This window comes from Trachypithecus francoisi, unplaced genomic scaffold (genome assembly GCF_009764315.1).
Source record: "Trachypithecus francoisi isolate TF-2019V2 unplaced genomic scaffold, Tfra_2.0 Lachesis_group10, whole genome shotgun sequence".
Lineage (NCBI taxonomy): Eukaryota > Metazoa > Chordata > Mammalia > Primates > Cercopithecidae > Trachypithecus > Trachypithecus francoisi.
In genome coordinates this window covers 31,703,045-31,723,960 of record NW_022681455.1, presented here as the reverse complement: position 1 = coordinate 31,723,960, position 20,916 = coordinate 31,703,045, and the positions used below count along the sequence as shown (strand labels likewise).

Genomic DNA, 20,916 nt, shown 5'->3' with positions numbered 1-20,916 from the left:
TGGGCTCAAGAGATCCTCCCTCCTTGGCCTCCCAAGGTAATGGGGTTACAGTTGTGAGCCACTGCGCCCAGTGTGAGCCACTGCGCCCAGCCTAATACAGTTTTTCGTTGTTGTTATTTTTGTTTTTTTGAGACGGAGTTTCATTCTTGTTGCCCAAGCTGGAGTGCAATGACGCGATCTCGGCTCACTGCAACCTCCACCTCCCGTGTTCAAGCGATTCTCCTGCCGGTGCGCGCCACCACGCCCGGCTAACTTTTTGTATTTGTAGTAGAAACGGGGTTTCACCATGTTAGCCAGGGTGGTCGCGAACTCCTGACCTCAGGTGATCCACCCACCGCGGCCTCCTAAAGTGCTGGGATTATAGGCGTGAGCCACCGCAGTCCGGCTGTAATATAGTTTTTAAATTTATTCATTCCAAGGCTCTTAGGGAGTGCTCAGTGGCCTGCCTGTTGCCTTTCATATTTCTTTCTTCCCTCAGTCTTTTTGGGAGGGCCTCTCCCGTCTGTTTCTTCCCATCTTCCCTGTTATCATCCTGAGACTCGATAGTTCTTGGATAGTCTGGGAGGTGGCAGGGAACCCGAGTTCGGAGCCTCGACCGACCGACCAGAACCTCCAGACGGGAAATTGGAGCAGGTGGTGTCGTTCCCGGACGCTGAGGACTCTCTCCGCCCCTAACCCACAGCCAAACGATCCTAAAAGTAAAAACACTGAGTTTCTGAGTCAAGACTGAGCTGGCGGGGTGGGGACCGAGTAGGCGAGGTTAGGAAGCCCAGCGGGTCCCCAGCAGAGAAAACGGATGAGACGCCTCGGGCCGCGGTCTCCAGAATTCGCCTGGGAGGTGAGGTGGCGCTACGGCGCCGCCTTTCTGGGGAGCCGCCTCGGGCTCTGGATGTCCGCTGGGACCAGACGCTTGGGTCCCGACCTGCGGTTCGCACTTCCCAGGTTTCTTCCCCAGGGAACAGAGCTTGAGCAGGGGGCCACCCCCGCGTCCTACCGGAGCTCTGAGGTGCTGTCAGGCGCGGAGAGCGAACGCGCAGCGCCAGATTCTGTGGGCGCCGGAGATCAGGCCCACTGAGCCGCAGCTGAACTTAGGCGGGGCAGGAAAAAGGATGAGGTGGGGGAAGGCGCTGGGTTCCCGGAACCCCAAGGGGACACTGAGCTGAGTACGTATCGCTTGGGATCCAGGTGTCCTCGTTTTGGGATGTCTGACAGGTGTCCCCAGGGTATGAGAAGTGGGACTGGGCACCCCCTATTTTCTGGTGTGTTTTTTTGTTTGTTTGCTGTTTTTTTTTTTTCTTTTGAGATGGACCACGTTTCCTATCTCGGAAAATGGTACCACTTCTTTGTGCAGGCCTATCCCTGTTCCCTCATCCCTCGTTCAGTCCAACTGCAAATCTGTCCAGTCTTCTAAATGTATCTCAGGTTCAGTAGCCCCGCCTCCTCGTCCCTGCCCATCTTCTGCTGGACCAGTCCGCCATCTTGTGACCGGACTTGGGAATAGCGTGGTACTTCCCGGCGGCCTCCACTCTTGACCCAAATGCAATGTGCAGCCATGGCAATCTTTTACAAACAGAAATCCGATCAAGTTACTCCTCTGCCGAAATCCCTCAGGTTAGTGGTTTAACTGTCGAGGTGCTCCTGGCAGCACTCTGCCCTCCCCACATCATTGACGATTGACTTGTCTCCCCTACTAGACTGTGCCCTGTGAGGGTGGAGACTTTGTGCACGGTTGTATCCCCAAGATACAATGATTGTGATGCAGTGATTCAATAAACATCTGTCCAATTAATAGGAAAGAAAGTTCCCTTTCTCATTCCCCTATTGCTGGGCCCCTGCCCTCAAGCAGGATGTTATGCCTCAGAGTGGCTGTGGGTGAGAACATTCTGCCCCTCTGGCTGGTCTGGCACTGATTTCCACCTTGAGTTGGTGTTGCCTCTCTCCTTCCTCTTGGTCAACCTCTCTTCCACCAATATAAGCCCAAACTGGAGGCCAGCAGGCAGTCATGCGTTTTATGGCAGGCCCTGCAGGGAGCCAGAATCTGGGTCCCATGTGCTTCCACAGCAGCCTCCAAGCCCTGTACACCGTCCTCTTAATAGTGCTGGTTATGATGAGCTTGGTGTTTGGTAAGTGGTTCCAGGGGTTCAGAAGGGTCTCCTGGCCTGCTGGATGGAGAAACCCACAGACACCAAGCTTCTGGGTACATTTGTCCAGGATGCTCAGGTAAACCCATGCAGGAGGAGAGATGGAATGGATGGGTTTGGTGGGGAATGCCTGCTCATGGACTGATACGCAATCTGAAGATTGATTGATTGATTGATTGAGATGGAGTCTTGCTCTGTCTCCCAGGCTGGAGTGCAGTGGTGAGATCTCGGCTCACTGCAACCTCTACCTCCTGGGTTCAAGCGATTCTCATGCCTCAGCCTCCCAAGTAACTGGGATTACAGGCACGAGCCACCATGCCCAGCTGATTTTTGTATTTTTAGTAGAGATGGGGTTTTGCCATGTTGGCCAGGCTGGTCTTGAACTCCTGACCTCAGGTATCTGCCCACCTCAGCCTCTCAAAGTGCTGCGGTTACAGGCATGAGCCACCGCACCCGGCCTCTGAAGATTTCTAGTGACCACCCCAGGGCTGTCTCACTTCATAGCAGTGACCTGAACAGAGATACTGAAGGAATCTTCTCCAGATCTGAGGGCAACATGGAATAGGGAGGTTTAGAGAGTATACTGGGTGAGAGAATCAGAATCCACAGGATAGAACAAGACTGAGTCCAGCCTGCTGGGCTCCCCACTTGGCTGCAAAGCACCAGCCACAGACACACAGGATTCATTTTTTTTTTTTTTTTTTTTTTTGAGGAGGAGTCTCGCTCTGTCAACCGGACTGGAGTGCAGTGGCCGGATCTCAGCTCACTGCAAGCTCCGCCTCCTGGGTTTACGCCATTCTCCTGCCTCAGCCTCCCTAGTAGCTGGGACTACAGGCGCCTGCCACCTCGCCCGGCTAGTTTTTGTATTTTTAGTAGAGACGGGGTTTCACCGTGTCGCCAGGATGGTCTCGATCTCCTGACCTCGTGATCCGCCCGTCTCGGCCTCCAAAGTGCTGGGATACAGGCTGAGCCACCGCGCCCGGCCTAGACACACAGGATTCAAAGTGTTCATTTAGCACTTTCCTCTGCCTCATACCAAGTGCTCTGCTGGGTCTGGGGACTTGTCAACGTGTGGTCTGGCCTTAGGACCAGAGGAAAAGGGGGATGTATGTGTATGCAGTTGGGGAAGGAAGCAGAGAATTGGAGCTTTGATGGTTTTCTGAGATAGGAAGGGAGGGAGCAGTGGGGTTGAGTGGCCTGGAATCAGACAGTGGTGGGGTGTGAGAGAGAATGGGGTGTGAGTGGGGTTAGCACTTCTCTCTGTTCTAGGTAAGTTTGTTCCTGTCAATTGGGAACCCCCTCAACCACTTCCATTCCCCAAATACCTGCGCTGCTACCGATGCCTCTTGGAGACCAAGGAGTTAGGGTGCCTTCTGGGATCTGACATCTGCCTCACCCCGGCTGGCAGCAGCTGCATCACTCTCCACATAAAGAACAGTAAGTGACCTTCTCCTGTCGTGGGCCCAGCATTCTCCCAAACTGAAACTCTCTCAGCCTCCTAAGCTGCACCCCAAGTCTTCTTCCCATAATCCCATAAGACACTGCTCTAATCCTGTCTTTTTAAATTTTATTATTATTATTATTATTATTATTTTTACTGCTCTGTCACCCAGGCTGGAGTGCAGTGTCGCAATCTTGGCTCACTACAATGTCCACCTCCCCAGTTCAAGCAATTCTTGTGCCTCAGTCTCCCAAGCAGCTGGGATTAAAGGTGCACGCCACCATGCCCAGCTAATTTTTTGTATTTTTAGTAGAGATAGGGATTCACCATGTTGGCCAGGCTGATCTCGAACTCCTGACCTCAGGTGATCCACTGACCTCGGCTTCCCAAAGTGCTGGAATTACAGGCATGAGCCACCGCACCCAGCCTCTCTTTCCTTTTCTTCAGAGCCACACTCTGTCTCTACTTCCACTACCTTCTCTCCTCAATCTGTAGCTGAATAGCTTCCACCCTTTCAAGGTGTGCAGCTTTGATGTGGACCCTCCAGATCTCCAGGTGCCCTTGCCTGTCCTCAAGCTGCTTGCTCCCCCATCTGTCTGCAGTTACTGCTGGTGTTGCTCTTCTCCTGCATCCTCCACTGCTTCTTCAGTCTCCTTCATGGAGTGTTTTCTCTTTGACCCTTAGCGGTTCATGTTCACCAAGGTTTGGTCCTTAGCTGTGTTCCCACTTCATATACTCAGAGGATTTTATCTGCTTTGCTGGCTTCAACCAGCAGCCACATACTACTTCCTTCTGAATCTGAGTATTATGTCAAACTACTCTCCTCATATCCCGTTGACCATTGGACATCTCCCTCGCTGAAAACTGACTCCTTCCCGATGCCTGCTCTTCCACCGACCGCCCCCCCCACCTTCCTTAAGTTAGCAAAAACGTAATCATAATATGTGCTAGGCACTATTCTAAACACTTGGAATCCGCTGAGGCAGGTATTACTACTATCCGCATTTTACGGATGAGGAAACTGAGGTGCAGAAAGGTCATAACCTTGCCTGAGTCTCACAGATGCTGAGCCAGAATTTGTGATGGCTCCAGAGATGGTGCTCTCAACAACCACTGCGTGCAGCAGCCTGTATTCAAATCCTCTTATTACCCTTTTAACATAGCCGATGCACAGACATGGGTCAAATATCAGAGTATAAAGTACTGTCAAACCAAAGTCTCCCGCTACTACCCTAACCCACCTGGCTCCCCTGCACACGTAACCACTTTTTTTTACTTTGTGGATGATCCCTCCTGCAATCTTTTATGCACATTCCACCCTGCACAAGTATGCTGTTTACTATTTTTTCACCTCTTTTTCTCCCCCACAACAAGATAGTAGCATCCCACTGTAAACATTATTCTGCACTTAACAGTTAGGGGAATTGAATGTTCCAATATCAGTTTGTGAACAGCTTGTTTTATTGACCTGCTGTGTACTACTCCATAGCATGGGCATATCACAGCTGATTTCCCCATCCCACTATTAATGGGCATTTCGGTCATTTCTCTCAAGCAGGGCAGCAGCAAACATCCCTGTACATGACTTCTTGGGATGCAGGCACAAAGATTTTTCCCTGTTACATATACCAGCAGCAGACATCATCTTATTCTCTTACTTTTGATCTGAAAAATAAATGACAAAACACCTCCTTCCTGCCACCCAGTCTCCAAAACATTTCCCAGCTTTTTCTCACATGGTCCTATGGTGCTAGTTCTCCCCACCTGGCTCAGTAACTCCCAACTCCCCCTCCAACCATTGCATTTCAAATGGCTCTTTTCCTCCAGCCTTGCATGGGAACTTCAGTGGAGTTCCATGGCTGGTGAACACTGGGCATGTCCACCCATGCCTAACCACAGGAATCCTTTCTTTTTCTTTTTCTTTTTTTGACTTATGAGTGGGGGATGAGAGGATTTGGGGCTCTTCCTGGGGACTTCCGTATCACTGGTGCCTGTGGTCCCTCCCCAGGCAGCAATTCTGATGTCATGGTGAGTGACTGCCGAAGTAAGGAGCAGATGAGTGATTGTTCAAATACCCGAATTTCTCCAGTGTCTGGCTTCTGGATATTCTCTCAATGCTGCTTCCTGGATTTCTGCAATGACCCTCAAAACAGAGGGCACTATATTTCTTAGTGTGACTGCAACAACCTTTGGTGTAAAATTCTACCAGTTTCCAGCCACCTTCCTGACTTCTATCTGGGCTTGGCCAGGACTTCTAGTCCCTCATACCAGCCCTCCTCGGCTCCCTCCAGTCAGTGGACCCCAGCCTTGGCTCTTCCTCTTGGTTGGCACCCTTCAGCACCCTTACTCCCACTCTGCACCCCCAGCCCCACCGCCCACCAGGTTTCCTCTCTTGTCCTTAGTCCCTGGATGTTTCTCCCAAATAAATTTGTGTGCAAACTGTTTAGTATGTCTCTTTCTTCTGGTGGAGGTGAAGGCTGAGGGAGGTGCACCTGCCTGACTGCCCTCCCATGGGGCAGGTAAGGGGCCCCCAGCTCTGCTGAGGTCTGCTCCTGTCCTGCCTTGCTATGTGATTCGTTCTAGACGCAAAAAGGGGAAAAGGAAATGAAAGCCTCCTATGGTGAATGCCAGAAAGTTAGTGGGCATCCTCGGCAGTGCTGTCAGACCGGAGCTGTGTGGGGGCTGGAGAGGTTTAGAGGGCTAGGTTGGTGGGAGGGGGGCTGCAAAAGGACCAGGCTGAGGTAGGAGGAGGTGGGCAAGAAGGCCACTCTTTTTTTTGAGACGGAGTCTCACTGTCGCCCAGGCTGGAGTGCAGTGGTGTGAGCTTGGCTCATTGCAACCTCTGCCTCCCAGGTTCAAGCGATTCTTCTGCCTCAGCCTCCCGAGTAGCTGGGGTTACAAGCACATACCACCACGTCCAGCTAATTTTTGTATTTTATTAGTAGACACGGGGTTTCACCATGTTGGCAAGGCTGGTCTCGAACTCCTGACTTCAAGTGATCTGCCTGCCTTGGCCTCCCAAAGGGCTGGGATTACAGGCGTGAGTCACCCCCTTGAGCCGAGAAGGCCACTCTCAAAGAGACGTTAGACCTATTGGAGTCCTGGTCTCTTCAATTCTGGGCCAAGTTCTTCAGCCTCTGAGGGTGTCTTCCAAGTTGACCTGCTATAAACCTGGGCCTTTCTCTGTCTCATACTGACGTCAGAGGTCACGGAGAAGGGTGGACCTAGCAAGGTGGGGGTTGGGGGGCACATTAAGGGTTTGTACCTCTCTTTGTACTCCAACTGCTTCATGATCTAATTATCATTGGTGTCCTCCGTCAGAGTACAGGCCACAGAGATTTGTTAACACATGTGCAAAACACTGTAGGTAAAAGTAGATGCTTTATGATGCCATTTCCATCAAGCACAGACAGAACTCATCTAAACTCCTACCAGTCAGGACAGCGGCTACCCCAGAGAGCTGGGAAGAGCTCCTGGGAGGGGAACAGAGGCAGGTTTGGCTGCAGGTAAATGTCTTCATGCTGATTTTGTGGCTGGTTACACAGATGTGTAGTTTACAAAAATCCATCTTGTGATATGTGCAAACTTCTGAATGTTTTGCCAAAAAGGTTTGAAAATAAGTAAATCAGCCAGGTGAGCACGGTGGTGTGCATCTGTAGTCCCAGATACTTGGAGGCTGAGGCAGAAGAATCTCTGGAGCCCAGGAGTTCAAGGCCAGCTTGGGCAACATAGCAAGAACCTTAGAAAAAAAAGCCAAACATTGTGTATGCATTTGACTCTAGGGCAAATACATTTTTTTTGAGGGGGAAAAGGCCCTAACTTCCACTTATGTATGCACATTTACATGTGTCTTCTCAATCATCTGAGGCACTATCCCTACCTGACAGGTGACCAAGGTGAGGCTGAAGAGACTGACGTACCCAAGTGGTAGAGGAGCTGGGACTGGGCCTCCCAGCCACAAAGCTGCACTGCTCTTCAGAAAAAGGTTTCATAACCCAAGCACTGGGCTGCAAGACTTGGGAGGGCAGACACCTGGCTGTATTCATCTGGGAGTCCTGCTGCTCAATACTGAGCCTGACTCAGAGCTGTGTTATGTCCAGCATGTTTATCCAGTGTATGGAAAAGGCTGAGTTGTATCCATCGTTGCTTTCTATACGTTTGCACTATTTCAAAATTAAAATATTAACATGAAGATCCAACCACTGCAGACCAACATCAGCGCTCTCACACTTTGCCCCTCAACTTGGGCCCCCGAGAGGGCATCCTGGATGCCAGAATCCTTGAAAAGAACTAAGGGATGGCAAGAGTCCAGGGCCCCAGCAGCAGGTGACTCTGGGATGTGGCTCTAAGTTCCTGAGTCTTTCTGGTTTAAAGAGAGTTTCTTTTTTTTTTTTTTTTTTTTGAGACGGAGTCTCGCTCTGTCGCCCAGGCTGGAGTGCTGTGGCCGGATCTCGGCTCACTGCAAGCTCCGCCTCCCGGGTTCACGCCATTCTCCTGCCTCAGCCTCCCGAGCAGCTGGACTACAGGCGCCCACCACCTCGCCCGGCTAGTTTTTTGTATTTTTAGTAGAGACGGGGTTTCACCGTGTTAGCCAGGATGGTCTCGATCTCCTGACCTCGTGATCCACCCGACTCGGCCTCCCAAAGTGCTGGGATTACAGGCTTGAGCCACCGCGCCCGGCCTTTTTTTTTTTTTTTTTGAGACAGTCTTGGTCTGTCGCCCAGGCTGGAGTACAGTGGCATGATCTCAGCTCACCGCAGCCTCTGCCTCCTGGATTCAAGCGATTCTCCTGCCTCAGCCTCCTGAGTAGCTGGAATTAGACACGCGCCACTATGCCCAGCTAATTTGTTTTTTTGTTGTTGTTTGTTTTTAGTAGAGACGGGCTTTCACCACGCTGGTCAGGCTGGTGTCGACCTCCTGACCTCATGATCCATCTGCATCGGCCTCCCTAAGTGTTGGGATTACAGGCAAGCCACAGCGCCTGGCCTTTTTTTTAAGACAGAGTTTCACTCTTGTTGCCCAGTCTGGAGTGCAATGGTGCAATCTCAGCTCACCGCAACCTCCGCCTCCCAGGTTCAAGCAATTCTCCCACCTCAGCCTCCCAAGTAGCTGGGATTACAGGAATGTGCCACCACGCCTAATTTTGTATTTTTAGTAGCGATGGAGTTTCTCCATACCGGTTAGGCTGGTCTCAAAACTCCCAACCTCAGGTGATCCGCCTGCCTCAGCCTCCCGAAGTGCTGGGATTATAGGCATGAGCCACCGCGCCCTCTTTAATTTGCATTGACCTGCCCACACCTTAGCCTGACCCCACGAACAATGTGACACAGTCTTAGCCCGGTCCCAGTTTATTGTGGAGGGAAACAGCGGACATGGAGCTGAGCAGAAAAAAACCCTTCCCTCTCCTCCCACAGGCCCCTAGGGAGGTGGGTGTCAGGACCCGGTGAGGTGAAATGGGGCCGAGGAGTCCAGAGACTGACGAGAGAGGACAGAAGGCAGAACAAGACCAGGACAGGCGGGGTTGGTGGAGACAGTGAGGCAGGGACACAAGATTGCCAAGTCAGGGCGTCTGCACAGAATTCTATTCCTCATCCTTTTTTTTTTGGAGACAGAGTCTTGCTGTGTCACCCAGGCTGGAGTGCAGTGGCGCAATCTTGGCTCACTGCAACCTCTGCCTAGTGGGGTCAAGTAATTCTCCTGCCTCAGCCTCCTGAGTAGCTGGGATTACAGGCGTGTGCCACCACACCCAGCTAATTTTTGTATTTTTAACAGAGATCGGGTTTTACTGTGTTGGCCAGGCTGGTCTCAAAATCCTGACCTCAAGTAATCCGCCCACCTCAGCCTCCCAAAGTGCTGGGATTACAGGCGTTAGCCACTGTGCCCGGCCTTCTCATTTTTCTTGCTGCTAGTTCAGTCTGGTACTGGGTCTTAGAGACGGGAAACAGAGCTAGATCTAAATAGGCAGGTGACTGGATTGAGAGGAATGGGGGATACTGGAACACTCAGATGGGGAAGGAATGGAAGAACCACTGTGCCTTTCCCAGGTCAGCCTGTCTGGGCAGAATCCACACTAGAGATTCTTTTCTGGGGGGAAGAACAGCACCAGAGCTCGGCCAGGCATGGTGGCTCACACCTGTAATCCCAGCACTTTGGGAGGCCAAGGCGGACAGATTACGAGGTCAGAAGTTTGAGACCAGCCTGACCAGCATGGTGAAACCCTGTCTCCACTAAAAATACATAAAATTAGCTGGGCGTGGTGGTGCACACCTGTAGTCCCAGCTACTCGAGAGGTTGAGGCAGGAGAATTGCTGGAACCCGGGAGGCGGAGGTTGCAGTGAGCAGAAATCATGCCACTGCACTCCAGCCTGGGTGACAGAGCGAGACTCCGTCTCAAACAAACAAAAAAACGGCACCAAAGCTCGAGAGAGAAAATTACACCAAAGTCATATAGATGCTAGTGGTACAACAGAGGGAGGCCTAAGAAATCACAGTGACCAAAAAATGTGGGTGTTTTCAGAGAGGGCAGTGCAGGATGCTGAGGGTGTTACAGAACGATACTTGCACAGAGTGGAATTCAGGAAGGGTGAGGTGTCAGAGTCCAGCCTGGGGAAGAACCAAAAGTCCTGAACTACTGAGGAACAAGTACATGCGGCGCAGCTCAGCAAAAGACAAGCCCAGGTTCAGGGGCAGTGTGACCACGGGGTCCAGGCCATCAGGCTCCTTCCCAGCATGGAAATTGGGGACGGGTAGTGAGAGGTTCAGGGCCTGGTAGAACCACTGAATCTGGGAGTCAGACAGAGGCAGGGCCAGGGGCCTGTCATGGGGCTCCGGCAGGAAGCTCTGGAGTTGGGGGCTTGACCAGGAGTTGCAATAATTGTACTGGCAGCACTGGGCCTGATACCAGTACTCTGCGAAGTAGGTGTTGTGTTTTTCTTGGCAGCGGTAGGAATAGTATTGTCCACAGCCTCGAATGATGAAGCGAACCTTGACATCTGAGGGAGAGGGGAAAGTTGATAACCCCTTCCAATAGCTTCCCATAGTCCATGAACCCCTGCTACGGACTTTTCCCATCCCTCACCCAGACCTGACTGACTTCTAACCCAGACTCCTTCAAGAGGCTAGAAAAGTGAGCTCTGCTGGCCCCCTAGAATCTTAGACCCCTCCAAGATTTTTTTTTTTTTTTTTTTTTGAGACAGGGTCTGTCTCTGTCACCCAGGCTGGAGTGTGGTGGCACACTCTTGGCTCACTGCAACCTCCGCCTCCTGAGTTCAAGAGATCTCCCACCTCAGCCTCCTGAGTAGCTGGCACTATAGGTGCACACCACCATACCTGGTTATGTTTTTGTAGAGACAGGGTCTCACTATGTTGCCTAGACTGGTCTTGAACTCTAGAGCCTAAGTGATCCACCTGTCTCAGCCTCCCGAAGTGCTAGGGTTATAGGCATGAGTCATTGCAATCAACCCCTCCTTTCTTGTACCCCATGCCCGGAGCAGCCCTGATCTGTGAGAGGAGAGATGATCAAGCCATTGGCTGCCCCACCAGCAGCCCCTTCCTGGGACCTTATTTACCATAATAGATGGTGATCACCATGCATGGGGAGGAGCTGCTGATGGTACACTTCTCTGAGCCTGAAATGCATCCTACAGAAGGGTCTTCTAAGAGGCAGAAGTGGCAGGTCCGGATGTCGGGAACAGGAACTGGGGAGGCAGAAGGAGGGATGGGGCACTGGGTCACTCTCAAATACCCTGGGCCAGTAGGAAGCCCGAGTATCCACGGCCACATTCCACCCCCTTCCTGAACTGTTACCCCTTCCTCCCTCCCTGCCCCTGGGCCCCACTTACCCTTTCCCACTGTGAAGCCCACCATGACCAGCACACCTACAAGTATATGGGCCTTCATTATGGAATTCTGGGGAGACGGGCAGTTCCTGAGGGATGCCCTGAAACCCCACCTTCCTGTGACCACGCTCCTTAATCCTGAGTTGCAGGGTGGTTTTGACAAGGTCTGAGGAGCTGCCGTAAATGCAGAGCTATATTCCTGCTTGGGGCAGGATCCTGGTTGGGAAGGAAGTTACTAACTTGGCAGGAGGGACAGCATGTCCTCACCCACAATGTCTGGTTCCTCAGTGTGGGAGCAATGGCCCAGATGGGGTAATACCTGGGCACTATCTGGTTCTTTATCCAGTGTCTACCTTTGTCCTGCATACCCTCCAAAGACCTACTCCCTCCCTTGGAAAGTCCATGGCTTAATGTCTATCTCTGCCACCATGTGCCGTCTTCCTCATACAACAGGGTGAGTCCCCACTGTGCTGGGACAACCTGGCCTGGAAATCAAGCATCCCCATCCTTCTGAGGTGAGCAGTCCCAGCTCCACCAGCAGGCAGCACACAGAGACATCACTGAGCAGTAATTCTGGACCTTGTCCCACCTCATTCCACCCTTAGTTATACTGACTTTAGGGCTACTTTTTCTTTAAAACTAAAAGATGGAATTGCTGATTAAGCACCTTACAGTATAAACAGACAGTCATAGGTATCCAAATACTTCTCATCTTTAAAACATGCTTTTTCTGTCTTTTCCTTTTGACCTTGCACTTCATCACACACAGTCCTAGGAATTCTGTTCTGCTCTACACTAAAACCACCACCCAATCCACTGAGCACACATCTGTCCTGGTTTTCAACCTGGGGAGGGTGGGCTGGGCCATGAGGGCCCCTGGAGTCCAACACACCATCACCTTCCCTTCCCCAACCGCAAGCACCAGCACACTAGCTCATGGCCTTTTCTTCCACTTTATTTCATATTCCCACCACAATAATGACTCCTTTAATTTAAACTAAAAACCATACAGGTTCCTGAAAGGGTGGCAAAAAGGAAAGGAAGTGCAGGACAGGTGGGGTAGGGAATCAGCGAATCGTCTTGACTGGGCTCTTGAAGTTGCTGGCGGCTTGGAGCTGCAGCTGGTAGGCCATCGGATGAATCTTGAAACCGTAGAGCCTGGACCAGGGCAGAGGTCAGAGAGGTAGTAGCATGAGCCCCATCCAGACCCTGCCAGTCACCTGCATTCCCACTTCCCCACCTGAACTCCTCCATGGACCTGCTCAGAGCTTAAGCCTAGTGGTTCCCAATTTCTCAGCTCAAGAACATTCTATGATAAGGTAACTGAAGCACAATCAAATAACTTTCCCACAGTCACTCCGCAGGGAGATGTCCTGATTCTGGGAGAAGCAGGCCTCAACAAAGGGCCATGCCCTGTCCTTCCCTCTCTATGGGAGATCTTGGGCCTTTCCTTTGACCCTTAATGACTCTCCCTGCTCCCTACCTGGGCACAAACTGGTTGGCGGGTCTCTTGGGCCGGTACTCGGGATGCACCATGAAGAGCATGTGAGGGAAACCAGTGCCAAAGTAGGCGCCATCCGTGTGATGGTGTCTCGATGACTTGGGTGTGTACACATCCATGCACTTGGGGCAGTAGAGCTTCACCATGGCTTCACCTGGGATGTCTGAAAGGCCTGGGAGATAGCCAGACTCAGCAGGCCAGGTATCTCCCTGTTCCTACCTAACCTCCCCTCAGGACTCAGGCCCCAACATGCTGAGCCCTAACTCCTTCCCGTAAGACTGCCACAAGGCGCCTTCCTTTCCCTTCTTCAACACTCACCGATGGGAAGCATTGGCTGGTTCTCACAGTACACACGAGGACAGTAACCAAAGTCTCCCTGCTGGTACTTTTCCAACTGAGGTGAATAAAATGGAAGGGGTTGGCAGGTAGGTGTGAAGAGAAGAGGCAACTCCCTTCTCAGCCCAACCCATATCACTCTGTCTCCCACTCCTCCCACCTCTGTCCAGAGGCCCCTTCTCTGGCCCAGATGGGCTCTCAAACTCCTATGTTGCCTTTCTTCCAATTAGGCAGGCTACAAACCATCAGAGCCATTCGTTGTTTGTTCCCTGAGGAAGAGGCAGTCTATCACAACTCTCTGTTCAAGGACTGTCTCCCTCCCTGAAAATGATCCCTTCAGGATGACCCCCAATCAGAATTCAATTCCCAGGCCCAAGCCTGGGGTTCTTCTCCTCTTCTCAGCCAGTTTCCTTAAACAGGGCTTAAACATGACTTCTTGCTGCAGGAACCTGTGTCCCTTACTGCTCAGAAGGAGGCAAGTAGAAGCAGAGAGGCCTCACCATCTGGGCGATGCCACGGTTGGTAAGGATGTAGCGGGCGTGGATCAATCCATAAAGCATCTCGGCAGCCTGCTCAATCAGGTCACTCTGGTTGGGGTTGTCTTCCAGTTCTTCATCTGAAACACAGCCCGGCCAAATGCAACCACTTGTTTCTCAGCTTTCCTAGGTGCCCTGCCCATATCCAGGGGCTGCGGGCTATTCAGTTCGCCTGGCACCTACTTTTGGGCCTTATCCCATCCAACGTCTGAGCATGTGACCCAGAAACCTGGGCTTCTGACCCTTGCACCAACCCAAGACAGCTCTGTCTTCTCTTCACACCTCTTTAGCCTCTGCTCCCCGCTCTCCCTCCCAGCTCCCTCCTCAATACATAACTGCAACAACGTCAACGCAAAAGATGAAACTCTAGACTGGAAGGTGCAAAGCACGAGAAATAGACAGCAAACCAGACCTATGAGGAAATGCATTTTGGAAAACATCTGAATTGTGGATTTAGAAAGCATGAGAACAAATGATATACGTCACAAAACTAGACACAGTCAAGTGGAGGATCAAAATAAAGCACAAATTTAGGGTTAAAGAAATCAGAGAACCAAAGGAAATTTCAAAATTCAAGTAAGTGAATATAGATTTCAAGAGAAAAAAAGTGCATGCACACACACAAAACAACCCTGAGGGTGCCTCACCAGGCTCCAGGTCCAAGATCATGTCTAGAGCTTGTCGATAATGAGGGACTTGCTCATTGAGTCCAGTAAGATTAAATTTGTCCTGGATATAGTCTTCATCCACCTGTCAGGACATGGAAGCCAAGAGGGAACCCATATCAAAATCCCCATCTTTGACCTGGACAAAATGCTCTAACTGATGCCTTATCATCAACACAACTGCATCTGTTCCGCTTGTTTCTCACTCCCAGCTCAGCAGAAGTACTTGCGTCTCTCCCTAGTTTACCTATACTCCCTCCCATAAAGCTTTGGCTTTTCTTTTCTAAGGATAAGCAGGTACAGCAATCTTTTTCTTAAACGTTCTTTTCAAGATCTCTGTCCCTACTCCTATACCCCATCTCTAGGAACCAGTTTTGTCCTCTCAGCTGGCTGAGGAAGATGGAAGCTGAACAGCATGGTTTCTGAACAAAACATTTCAATACATAGCATTTCAATTTTCCTAACGACCAGCTGGGACAGGTACTATCAGTGCCACTTTAGTAACAAAAGATACAGGCTGGACGCAATGGCTTATGCCTGTAATCCCAGCACTTTGGGAAGCTGAGGCAGGCAGATCACCTGAGGTCTGGAGTTTGAGACCAGCCTGGCCAACATGGTGAAACCCTGTCTCTACTAAAAATCCAAAAATTAGCCAGGCGTGGTGGCGGGTACTTGTAATCCCAGCTACTTGGGAGGCTGGAGCAGGAGAATCGCTTGAACCTGGGAGGCAGAGGTCGCAGTGAGCTGAGATCACACCACTACACTCCAGCCTGGGCGACACAGTGAGACCTAGTCTCAAAAAAAAGATAAAGAAAAAGACACAAATTGCCTGCTGGAGGGTGGCAGAGTCGGAACTTGGGCCCCAGTTTTGCCACTTTAGCACAGGTTCGTCGGGGGTTATTGAGGGGACTCTTAGTTGATGGGAAGTTTTCAAGTAGTATGTAAGAGAACAGTGTAGAAGTGGAATATGTGAAGGAACGTCTGGTGGGAAGATATGTGAAGCCAGCAAGTAGGGAGGTCGAAGAGAACTCACTTCACAGAAGAATTCATTGCCACGGAGCCCACAGAACCAGGAAATCCAGGACACCTCCTCTGAGCTGCTCATCTTCACGTCAGCTGGAAAAAAGAGTGTCAGTAAAGCTCAAGTTCTCCTTCCCTGCCTCGGGTATCCTCCCTCCTCCCACATTAGAACCACCCTTTCTTAAAGGATCCCAAACTCTGAAGCCCTCCTCTCCAACTCCTCCAATTTACATCTCAGTCCCTTTTCTTTGAAGTTAAATATTCTTTGGGGTCCCATCACTTCAAAGAAGCCTCTAATTTATATCTCAGTCCCTTTTCTTTGAAGTTAAACATTCTTTGGCGTCCCACCACTTGAAAGAAGCCAACAGATACTTTGACCCACCAGCCCGACCCACGTCCCTGGAGCTCCCGAAAGCCAGGGCCCTCTCTTCTCTGTGTCAACTCCGGCAGGGACCTCGACTCAGACTCCCTACCAACGCAAGTCTCTGCATGACCCCGGCGCCTTTCCCAAGGGTTTCCAAGTTTATCATTCTCAAGCAAGAATCGGGCCCCTCCTTTTCTCAAGGGTTAGGGGCGACTGTCAGGTCCCTTTCACCGGATTCCACACATCCCCCCTCCGCTCCTCAAGCCACCTCCCCCTCCTTGCCGGACCTGGTTGCTTCCTCCCCCGCCCCCACATCAAAGTGCGGAGACCCCATGTGCTGCTCCCAGCGACAAGGGACCAGGAGCAGCGAAGACCTCAGACTCACCAGCTGGACGGGGACCAGGACTGGGGTGGGGTAGTGAAGTTACTACTTCGAAGGAACAGCGGCGACCGCTACAGCGCAGGCCGCGGACCCGACCGCGGCAGGCGAAGTGGGGTGGGGGGAGTGGAAATTGGGGAGGGTGGGGAAGAGGGCAACACGCAAGCGCCAAGGGTCAGGTGCCGCGGTGGATGCCGGGACGCGGAGTCCCCGGTAGAGAGAGAAACCGGCTAAGTGAGGGAAAGCGAACTACCAATCCCAGGATGACCCGCGCACGACCTGGCTGTCACGAAGCCCCGGAGGAGGACGCTTGCGGGCGGGGCGCAACGAGAAGCCACCGGAAGCGGAAGCCAGGTCTGGCGTTTGGAGCCTGAGAGCCTGGGCAATACAGTTCTGTGCTCACTGGGCGAAGAGGCTGACTTAGGGCGGGGAAAGGAGGGAGCCAGGCTGGACCCCTTCCCGCAGCTCTCCTCACAGTTGCCCTCTAGTCCCGGCGCAGTGTTGTTGCCCTGAGGACTGGCCTATCCTTGGCCGAGTCAGTCCCGCCAGAGACCCTTGACGGGCCTCCTGTTTTACTCTGAGCTCCGGCCTCCTGAGGCGAGAGGTGCGGCTATGGCTCCGTGCGTAGGGACTTGGGTGGGCTGGGCTGGGCTGAGCTGAGCTGAGCGGTGTGAGAACCAGAACGGCCCAGTGCGCTAACCTGAGGTGTTGCCAGCCATTCTGCTCGTCCCCTTGCACTTCTCCATTTCCCCTTAATCTCTTAAGTGTGACCTTCGAACCCTGGTCAGAGTAATGGTGAGGGGCAGGCGTGACGTTATTTCATTACACGGCTTCTCGGCATTCCACAGGTTTCCCTCCGCCTCCTGAGGGCCTTTCCTAACCCAGAGAGTGGATCCCTGGCTCCAGAAAATGGGCTTGGAGCGGGGGCCACGTTGAGGAAGGCGAAGGGCATTGTGGGGGCGTTATGTAAAAGTAGGACCCCAACCGACAGATCCTAGCGCTCGCGCCACCTGGGCGCGCGGAGCTCTCCTCCTTTACTATTGGAAAAGTTCCAGCGCGGGAAACTGAACCGGGAGCTTTGCGCACGCTTGACCCATCAAGTAATGTGGGTGGTGGCTTTTGTTGTTGTCGCCACGCATGCGTCTCCGTGCCGTGTGGCTATTTGATTGTGTCAACTCTGCTGATCAGAATAGCGCCATTTTGCGGTACGGAAGCTACACAGCAACACGTATAAGAGCCTCTCCCTGAGATCTTCTAGGGAGTGACCCGTCTATTTTTGTTTGGGAAGAGGAAACTCCGAAATGGGATCGCGGAAGACTTAAAGGGCCAGGCTTGATTTTTTTTTTTCCCTACTGGTATGTGTTTTACGGGGTGGGAAAGTGGTTTCAGAAAGAGGCTGGTATTTATTGTTGGTAAGGATGGGGGTGGGGGCCGGACGCAGGACCTCTGGGCGACTGTCTCATGGAGTTTGATTAATTTTTACTAAAGAGCAAAGTCGGTATTGTAGGATTCCGTGTTTTTCTGCATATATCTCTCCCTTAGACCCGGCAGAGTCTTAAATTGGGGGGTCACTTTAGCGGCAGGAAAGTGTTTTTGACTACTTTTTCTCATCCCAGCAGGTCCCTGAGGCTCTGGTTGCTACAGAGTCACCAGGAGCTTGGCTTGCTTGTCTCATCCTTCCCTTGCCTGGTATCATTTTCTCGGTTCTCCCAAAAGCCATGTCCCGGCCCTTCCTCATCACCTTCACCCCAGCCACTGACCCCAGCGACCTCTGGAAGGATGGGCAGCAGCAGCCACAGCCCAAGGAGCCAGAGTCCACCCTGGATGGAGCTGCAGCCCGAGCTTTCTATGAGGCCCTTATTGGGGATGAGAGCAGCGTTCCTGACTCCCAGAGATCTCAGACTGAACCTACCAGAGAAAGAAAGAGAAAGAAAAGAAGAATAATGCGGGCAGCTGCAGCAGGAGCAGTAGCAGAAGGAGTATCAGGAAGATATGGACAAGGGAGATCCCTTGAGGCTGCAGATAAGATGACTCACCGGATACTGAGGGCAGCCCAGGAGGGGGACCTGGCAGAACTTAGGAGACTGCTGGAGCCCCATGAGGCAGGAGGAGCTGGGGGGAATATCAATGCTCGGGATGCCTTCTGGTGGACCCCACTGATGTGCGCTGCTCGAGCAGGCCAGGGGGCAGCTGTGAGCTATCTCCTGGGCCGTGGGGCTGCCTGGGTGGGGGTCTGTGAGCTGGGTGGCAGGGATGCGGCTCAGCTCGCTGAAGAAGCTGGCTTTCCTGAGGTGGCCCGCATGGTCAGGGAGAGCCATGGAGAGACAAGGAGCCCAGAGAACCGGTGAGGGGAAACTTTAGCTCAGACCCCTGTCTCATTGTTTTCTGCCTCTCCCAGCCACTCCACACCAGAGGCCCCAGCACAGTGCTGAGGAGTTCTTTCCTTATCCTCATGTGTAGGTTGACAAGGAAGTATAGTCAAGTGATTATGAACATGAGCTCCCTGGATTTAAAGCCTGATTTCACTTACTTGGGCAAACAACCTAATGTCTACATGTTCCAGTTTTCTTATCTTAGAAATGGGGTAGTAAGGATTGTTGTTAGAATTCAATGGGTTAATATATGTAAAATGCTAGAATAGTGCATGCTGCATAGTATGCAATATATGAATGTTAGCTGTAGTCATTATCACTAGTATCCCTCCCCTTGCCCAAGAGTTTGCTAGGCCTGGTTACAATTTTTTCTTTTCAACTCTTCTGCTCTGGGTCCCACAATGGTTTAAAGAAATTTGTTTTTAAGACCAGTCAAGTGCAGTAGAAGGAGGGGAAAAGTAGAGTAAGGAGTTTGATCTGTAACTGAGTGAACAGTCATTTCAGATAACTCACCACCACCTTTGGACCAGCCTGGATCCCTCATTGTTAAGTAGGAAGGAAGGCAATTTGTCTTTTTTTTTTTTTTTTTTTGAGACAAGGTTTTACCGTGTCACCCAGGCTGGTGTGCAGTGGCGTGATTTCAGCTCACTGCAACTTCCACTTCCCAGGCTCAAGCATATTTTTTGTAGAAAGCAGGCTTTGCTGGGACATGGTGGCATGTGCCTGTAATCCTGGCTACTTGGGAGGCTGAGGCAGGATAATCGCTAAGGTGGAGGTTGGAGTGAGCCAAGATCATGTCACTGCACTCCAGCCTGGGCAGCAGATTCAAGACTCCATCTCTTTTTTTTTTTTTTTTTTTTTTTTTTGAGACGGAGTCTCGCTCTGTCACCCAGGCTGGAGTGCTGTGGCCGGATCTCAGCTCACTGCAAGCTCCGCCTCCCGGGTTCACGCCATTCTCTTTTTGTAGTTTTTAGTAGAGACGGGGTTTCACCCTGTTAGCCAGGATGGTCTCGATCTCCTGACCTCGTGATCCGCCCGTCTCGGCCTCCCAAAGTGCTGGGATTACAGGCTTGAGCCACTGCGCCCGGCCAAGACTCCATCTCTTAAAAAAAAAAAAAAAAAAAAAGTAGACTTTGCCATTTTGCCCAGGCTGGTCTCAAACTCTTGAGCTCAAAGCGATCTGCCCGCCTCTGCCTCCCAAAGTGTTGGGATTACAGGTGTGAGCCCCTATGCCTAGCCAGCAATTTGTTCCTTAGCAGAAAAGCTGAAAGGATCCTCTTACCCTGCCAGCCCTCTCTTGAGGCCTCAACTCTTCCCCTTTTCCTTCACCTGCTGTTAATGCTTTTTCTTCTTTCTCTGCAGGTCTCCCACTCCCTCCCTCCAGTACTGCGAGACCTGTGACACCCACTTCCAAGATTCCAACCACCACACATCCACTGCTCACCTGCTGTCACTGTCCCAGGGTCCTCAGCCTTCCAACCTTCCACTCGGGGTGCCCATCTCCAGCCCGGGCTTCAAACTCCTATTGAGGGGGGGCTGGGAGCCAGGAATGGGACTGGGACCCCGGGGTGAGGGCCGTGCCAACCCCATCCCCACTGTCCTCAAGAGGGACCAGGAAGGACTAGGCTACAGATCAGCACCCCAGCCCCGAGTAACACATTTCCCAGCTTGGGATACCCGAGCTGTGGCTGGGAGGGAGAGAGCCCCTCGGGTGGCCACGCTGAGCCGGAAGGAGGAGAGAAGGAGGGAGGAGAAAGACAGGGCTTGGGAGCGGGATCTAAGGACTTACATGAACCTTGAGTTCTGACTTGGTAAAGTCTGACCCCGGTCTGCTGCTGAAGTCTGAACTTGGGCCTCTGAGCTGGGCCCTTTGACTTCCCCTTCCTGGGATCTGCCCAGGGGCAGATCCTCAGTTTTTGGTCAGTGGACTCTGTCTTTGTGAGAGACGGGCTGAGAGTGATAAATAAATCAACCTTTTGTGGTTTATTCACTTTTCTGGAAGCTATTTTGAGGAAGCCAAACAAGCCTGGGAGCCACATGCAAGTCCCACCTGAGCCAGAAGGGGCAGCCTCTCCAGGTGGCATGATAAGGTCACCTCCCTGCCAATCTGGGTTCACTTTCAGGTCCCAGCCCCTCCTGGGAGTGCCCCACCTATTCTTTCAACCCCCCTGGACCAGGAATTGCCCAGCTCCATGCAAGTCTCAATTCCCCCAAGAGGAGTTCCCTGACTACAGCCAATTCACTGATTTCACAAACATAAGTCCATATACTATGTGCCAAGAATACAGGTAAAGACATAAAGAGTTCATGGCTGGAGGAGGAA

General features: G+C 51.9%; 4 protein-coding genes across 15 annotated transcripts; 2 read left to right on the top strand and 2 right to left on the bottom strand.

Annotated features, from left to right (window-relative positions):
• The first annotated feature begins 244 nt into the window (after positions 1-244).
• LY6G5C (lymphocyte antigen 6 family member G5C) lies at positions 245-6,026 on the top strand. 3 transcript variants are annotated; one of them, XR_004438630.1, is made up of 3 exons: positions 245-1,163; positions 3,411-3,578; positions 5,591-6,026. XR_004438630.1 is itself a non-coding variant. In XM_033216635.1 (3 exons), exons 1-3 carry the CDS (start codon positions 2,003-2,005, stop codon positions 5,752-5,754), a joined length of 453 nt encoding a protein of 150 aa, XP_033072526.1. In that variant the 5' UTR covers positions 1,902-2,002; the 3' UTR covers positions 5,755-6,026. The 3 variants fall into 3 exon arrangements, 1 of the variants encoding a protein (XP_033072526.1); XR_004438629.1 differs by having other exon boundaries at positions 245-1,611; XM_033216635.1 differs by lacking the exon at positions 245-1,163 and adding an exon at positions 1,902-2,123.
• A 3,843-nt stretch (positions 6,027-9,869) lies between these two features.
• On the bottom strand, positions 9,870-12,265 carry LY6G5B (lymphocyte antigen 6 family member G5B). 2 transcript variants are annotated; one of them, XM_033216627.1, is made up of 3 exons: positions 11,424-12,265; positions 11,151-11,279; positions 9,870-10,574 (listed from the first exon to the last, which is right to left on the bottom strand). In XM_033216627.1, the coding sequence occupies exons 1-3, from the start codon at positions 11,479-11,481 to the stop codon at positions 10,174-10,176; spliced, it is 588 nt and encodes a 195-aa protein (XP_033072518.1). In that variant the 5' UTR covers positions 11,482-12,265; the 3' UTR covers positions 9,870-10,173. The 2 variants fall into 2 exon arrangements, with proteins under 2 accessions (XP_033072518.1, XP_033072517.1); XM_033216626.1 differs by having other exon boundaries at positions 11,151-12,265.
• An 89-nt stretch (positions 12,266-12,354) lies between these two features.
• CSNK2B (casein kinase 2 beta) lies at positions 12,355-17,174 on the bottom strand. 4 transcript variants are annotated; one of them, XM_033216628.1, is made up of 7 exons: positions 16,922-17,174; positions 15,492-15,574; positions 14,441-14,543; positions 13,758-13,873; positions 13,240-13,315; positions 12,904-13,093; positions 12,355-12,578 (listed from the first exon to the last, which is right to left on the bottom strand). In XM_033216628.1, exons 1-7 carry the CDS (start codon positions 16,965-16,967, stop codon positions 12,488-12,490), a joined length of 705 nt encoding a protein of 234 aa, XP_033072519.1. In that variant the 5' UTR covers positions 16,968-17,174; the 3' UTR covers positions 12,355-12,487. The 4 variants fall into 4 exon arrangements, with proteins under 4 accessions (XP_033072519.1, XP_033072520.1, XP_033072522.1 ...); XM_033216629.1 differs by having other exon boundaries at positions 12,904-13,084; positions 16,922-17,015; XM_033216631.1 differs by lacking the exon at positions 16,922-17,174 and adding an exon at positions 16,228-16,556 and having other exon boundaries at positions 12,904-13,084.
• Positions 16,506-20,579, top strand: GPANK1 (G-patch domain and ankyrin repeats 1). 6 transcript variants are annotated; one of them, XM_033216619.1, is made up of 3 exons: positions 16,506-16,575; positions 17,841-18,565; positions 19,956-20,579. In XM_033216619.1, the coding sequence occupies exons 2-3, from the start codon at positions 17,940-17,942 to the stop codon at positions 20,398-20,400; spliced, it is 1,071 nt and encodes a 356-aa protein (XP_033072510.1). In that variant the 5' UTR covers positions 16,506-16,575; positions 17,841-17,939; the 3' UTR covers positions 20,401-20,579. The 6 variants fall into 6 exon arrangements, with proteins under 6 accessions (XP_033072510.1, XP_033072511.1, XP_033072509.1 ...); XM_033216620.1 differs by having other exon boundaries at positions 16,517-16,575; positions 17,838-18,565; XM_033216618.1 differs by lacking the exon at positions 16,506-16,575 and adding an exon at positions 16,583-16,825.
• The last annotated feature ends 337 nt before the right edge of the window (positions 20,580-20,916 follow it).

What these genes read in the sequence shown, in the direction of transcription:
- GPANK1 (XM_033216619.1), top strand. Translation starts at nt 17,940, where the DNA reads ATGTCCCGGCCCTTCCTCATCACCTTCACCCCAGCCACTGACCCCAGC. An exon ending in ACAAGGAGCCCAGAGAACCG is followed by an intron (nt 18,566 to 19,955) that starts GTGAGGGGAAAC and finishes CTTTCTCTGCAG; the next exon opens with GTCTCCCACTCCCTCCCTCC.
- CSNK2B (XM_033216628.1), bottom strand. Translation starts at nt 16,967, where the DNA reads ATGGAGAAGTGCAAGGGGACGAGCAGAATGGCTGGCAACACCTCAG. An exon ending in GCAATGAATTCTTCTGTGAA is followed by an intron (nt 14,544 to 15,491) that starts GTGAGTTCTCTT and finishes ATGTCCTGACAG; the next exon opens with GTGGATGAAGACTATATCCA. An exon ending in GATCTTGGACCTGGAGCCTG is followed by an intron (nt 13,874 to 14,440) that starts GTGAGGCACCCT and finishes GCTGTGTTTCAG; the next exon opens with ATGAAGAACTGGAAGACAAC.
- LY6G5C (XM_033216635.1), top strand. Translation starts at nt 2,003, where the DNA reads ATGCGTTTTATGGCAGGCCCTGCAGGGAGCCAGAATCTGGGTCCCATG. An exon ending in TATGATGAGCTTGGTGTTTG is followed by an intron (nt 2,124 to 3,410) that starts GTAAGTGGTTCC and finishes TCTCTGTTCTAG; the next exon opens with GTAAGTTTGTTCCTGTCAAT. An exon ending in CACTCTCCACATAAAGAACA is followed by an intron (nt 3,579 to 5,590) that starts GTAAGTGACCTT and finishes GTCCCTCCCCAG; the next exon opens with GCAGCAATTCTGATGTCATG.
- LY6G5B (XM_033216626.1), bottom strand. Translation starts at nt 11,481, where the DNA reads ATGAAGGCCCATATACTTGTAGGTGTGCTGGTCATGGTGGGCTTCACA. An exon ending in GGTGATCACCATCTATTATG is followed by an intron (nt 10,575 to 11,150) that starts GTAAATAAGGTC and finishes CCTCTCCCTCAG; the next exon opens with ATGTCAAGGTTCGCTTCATC.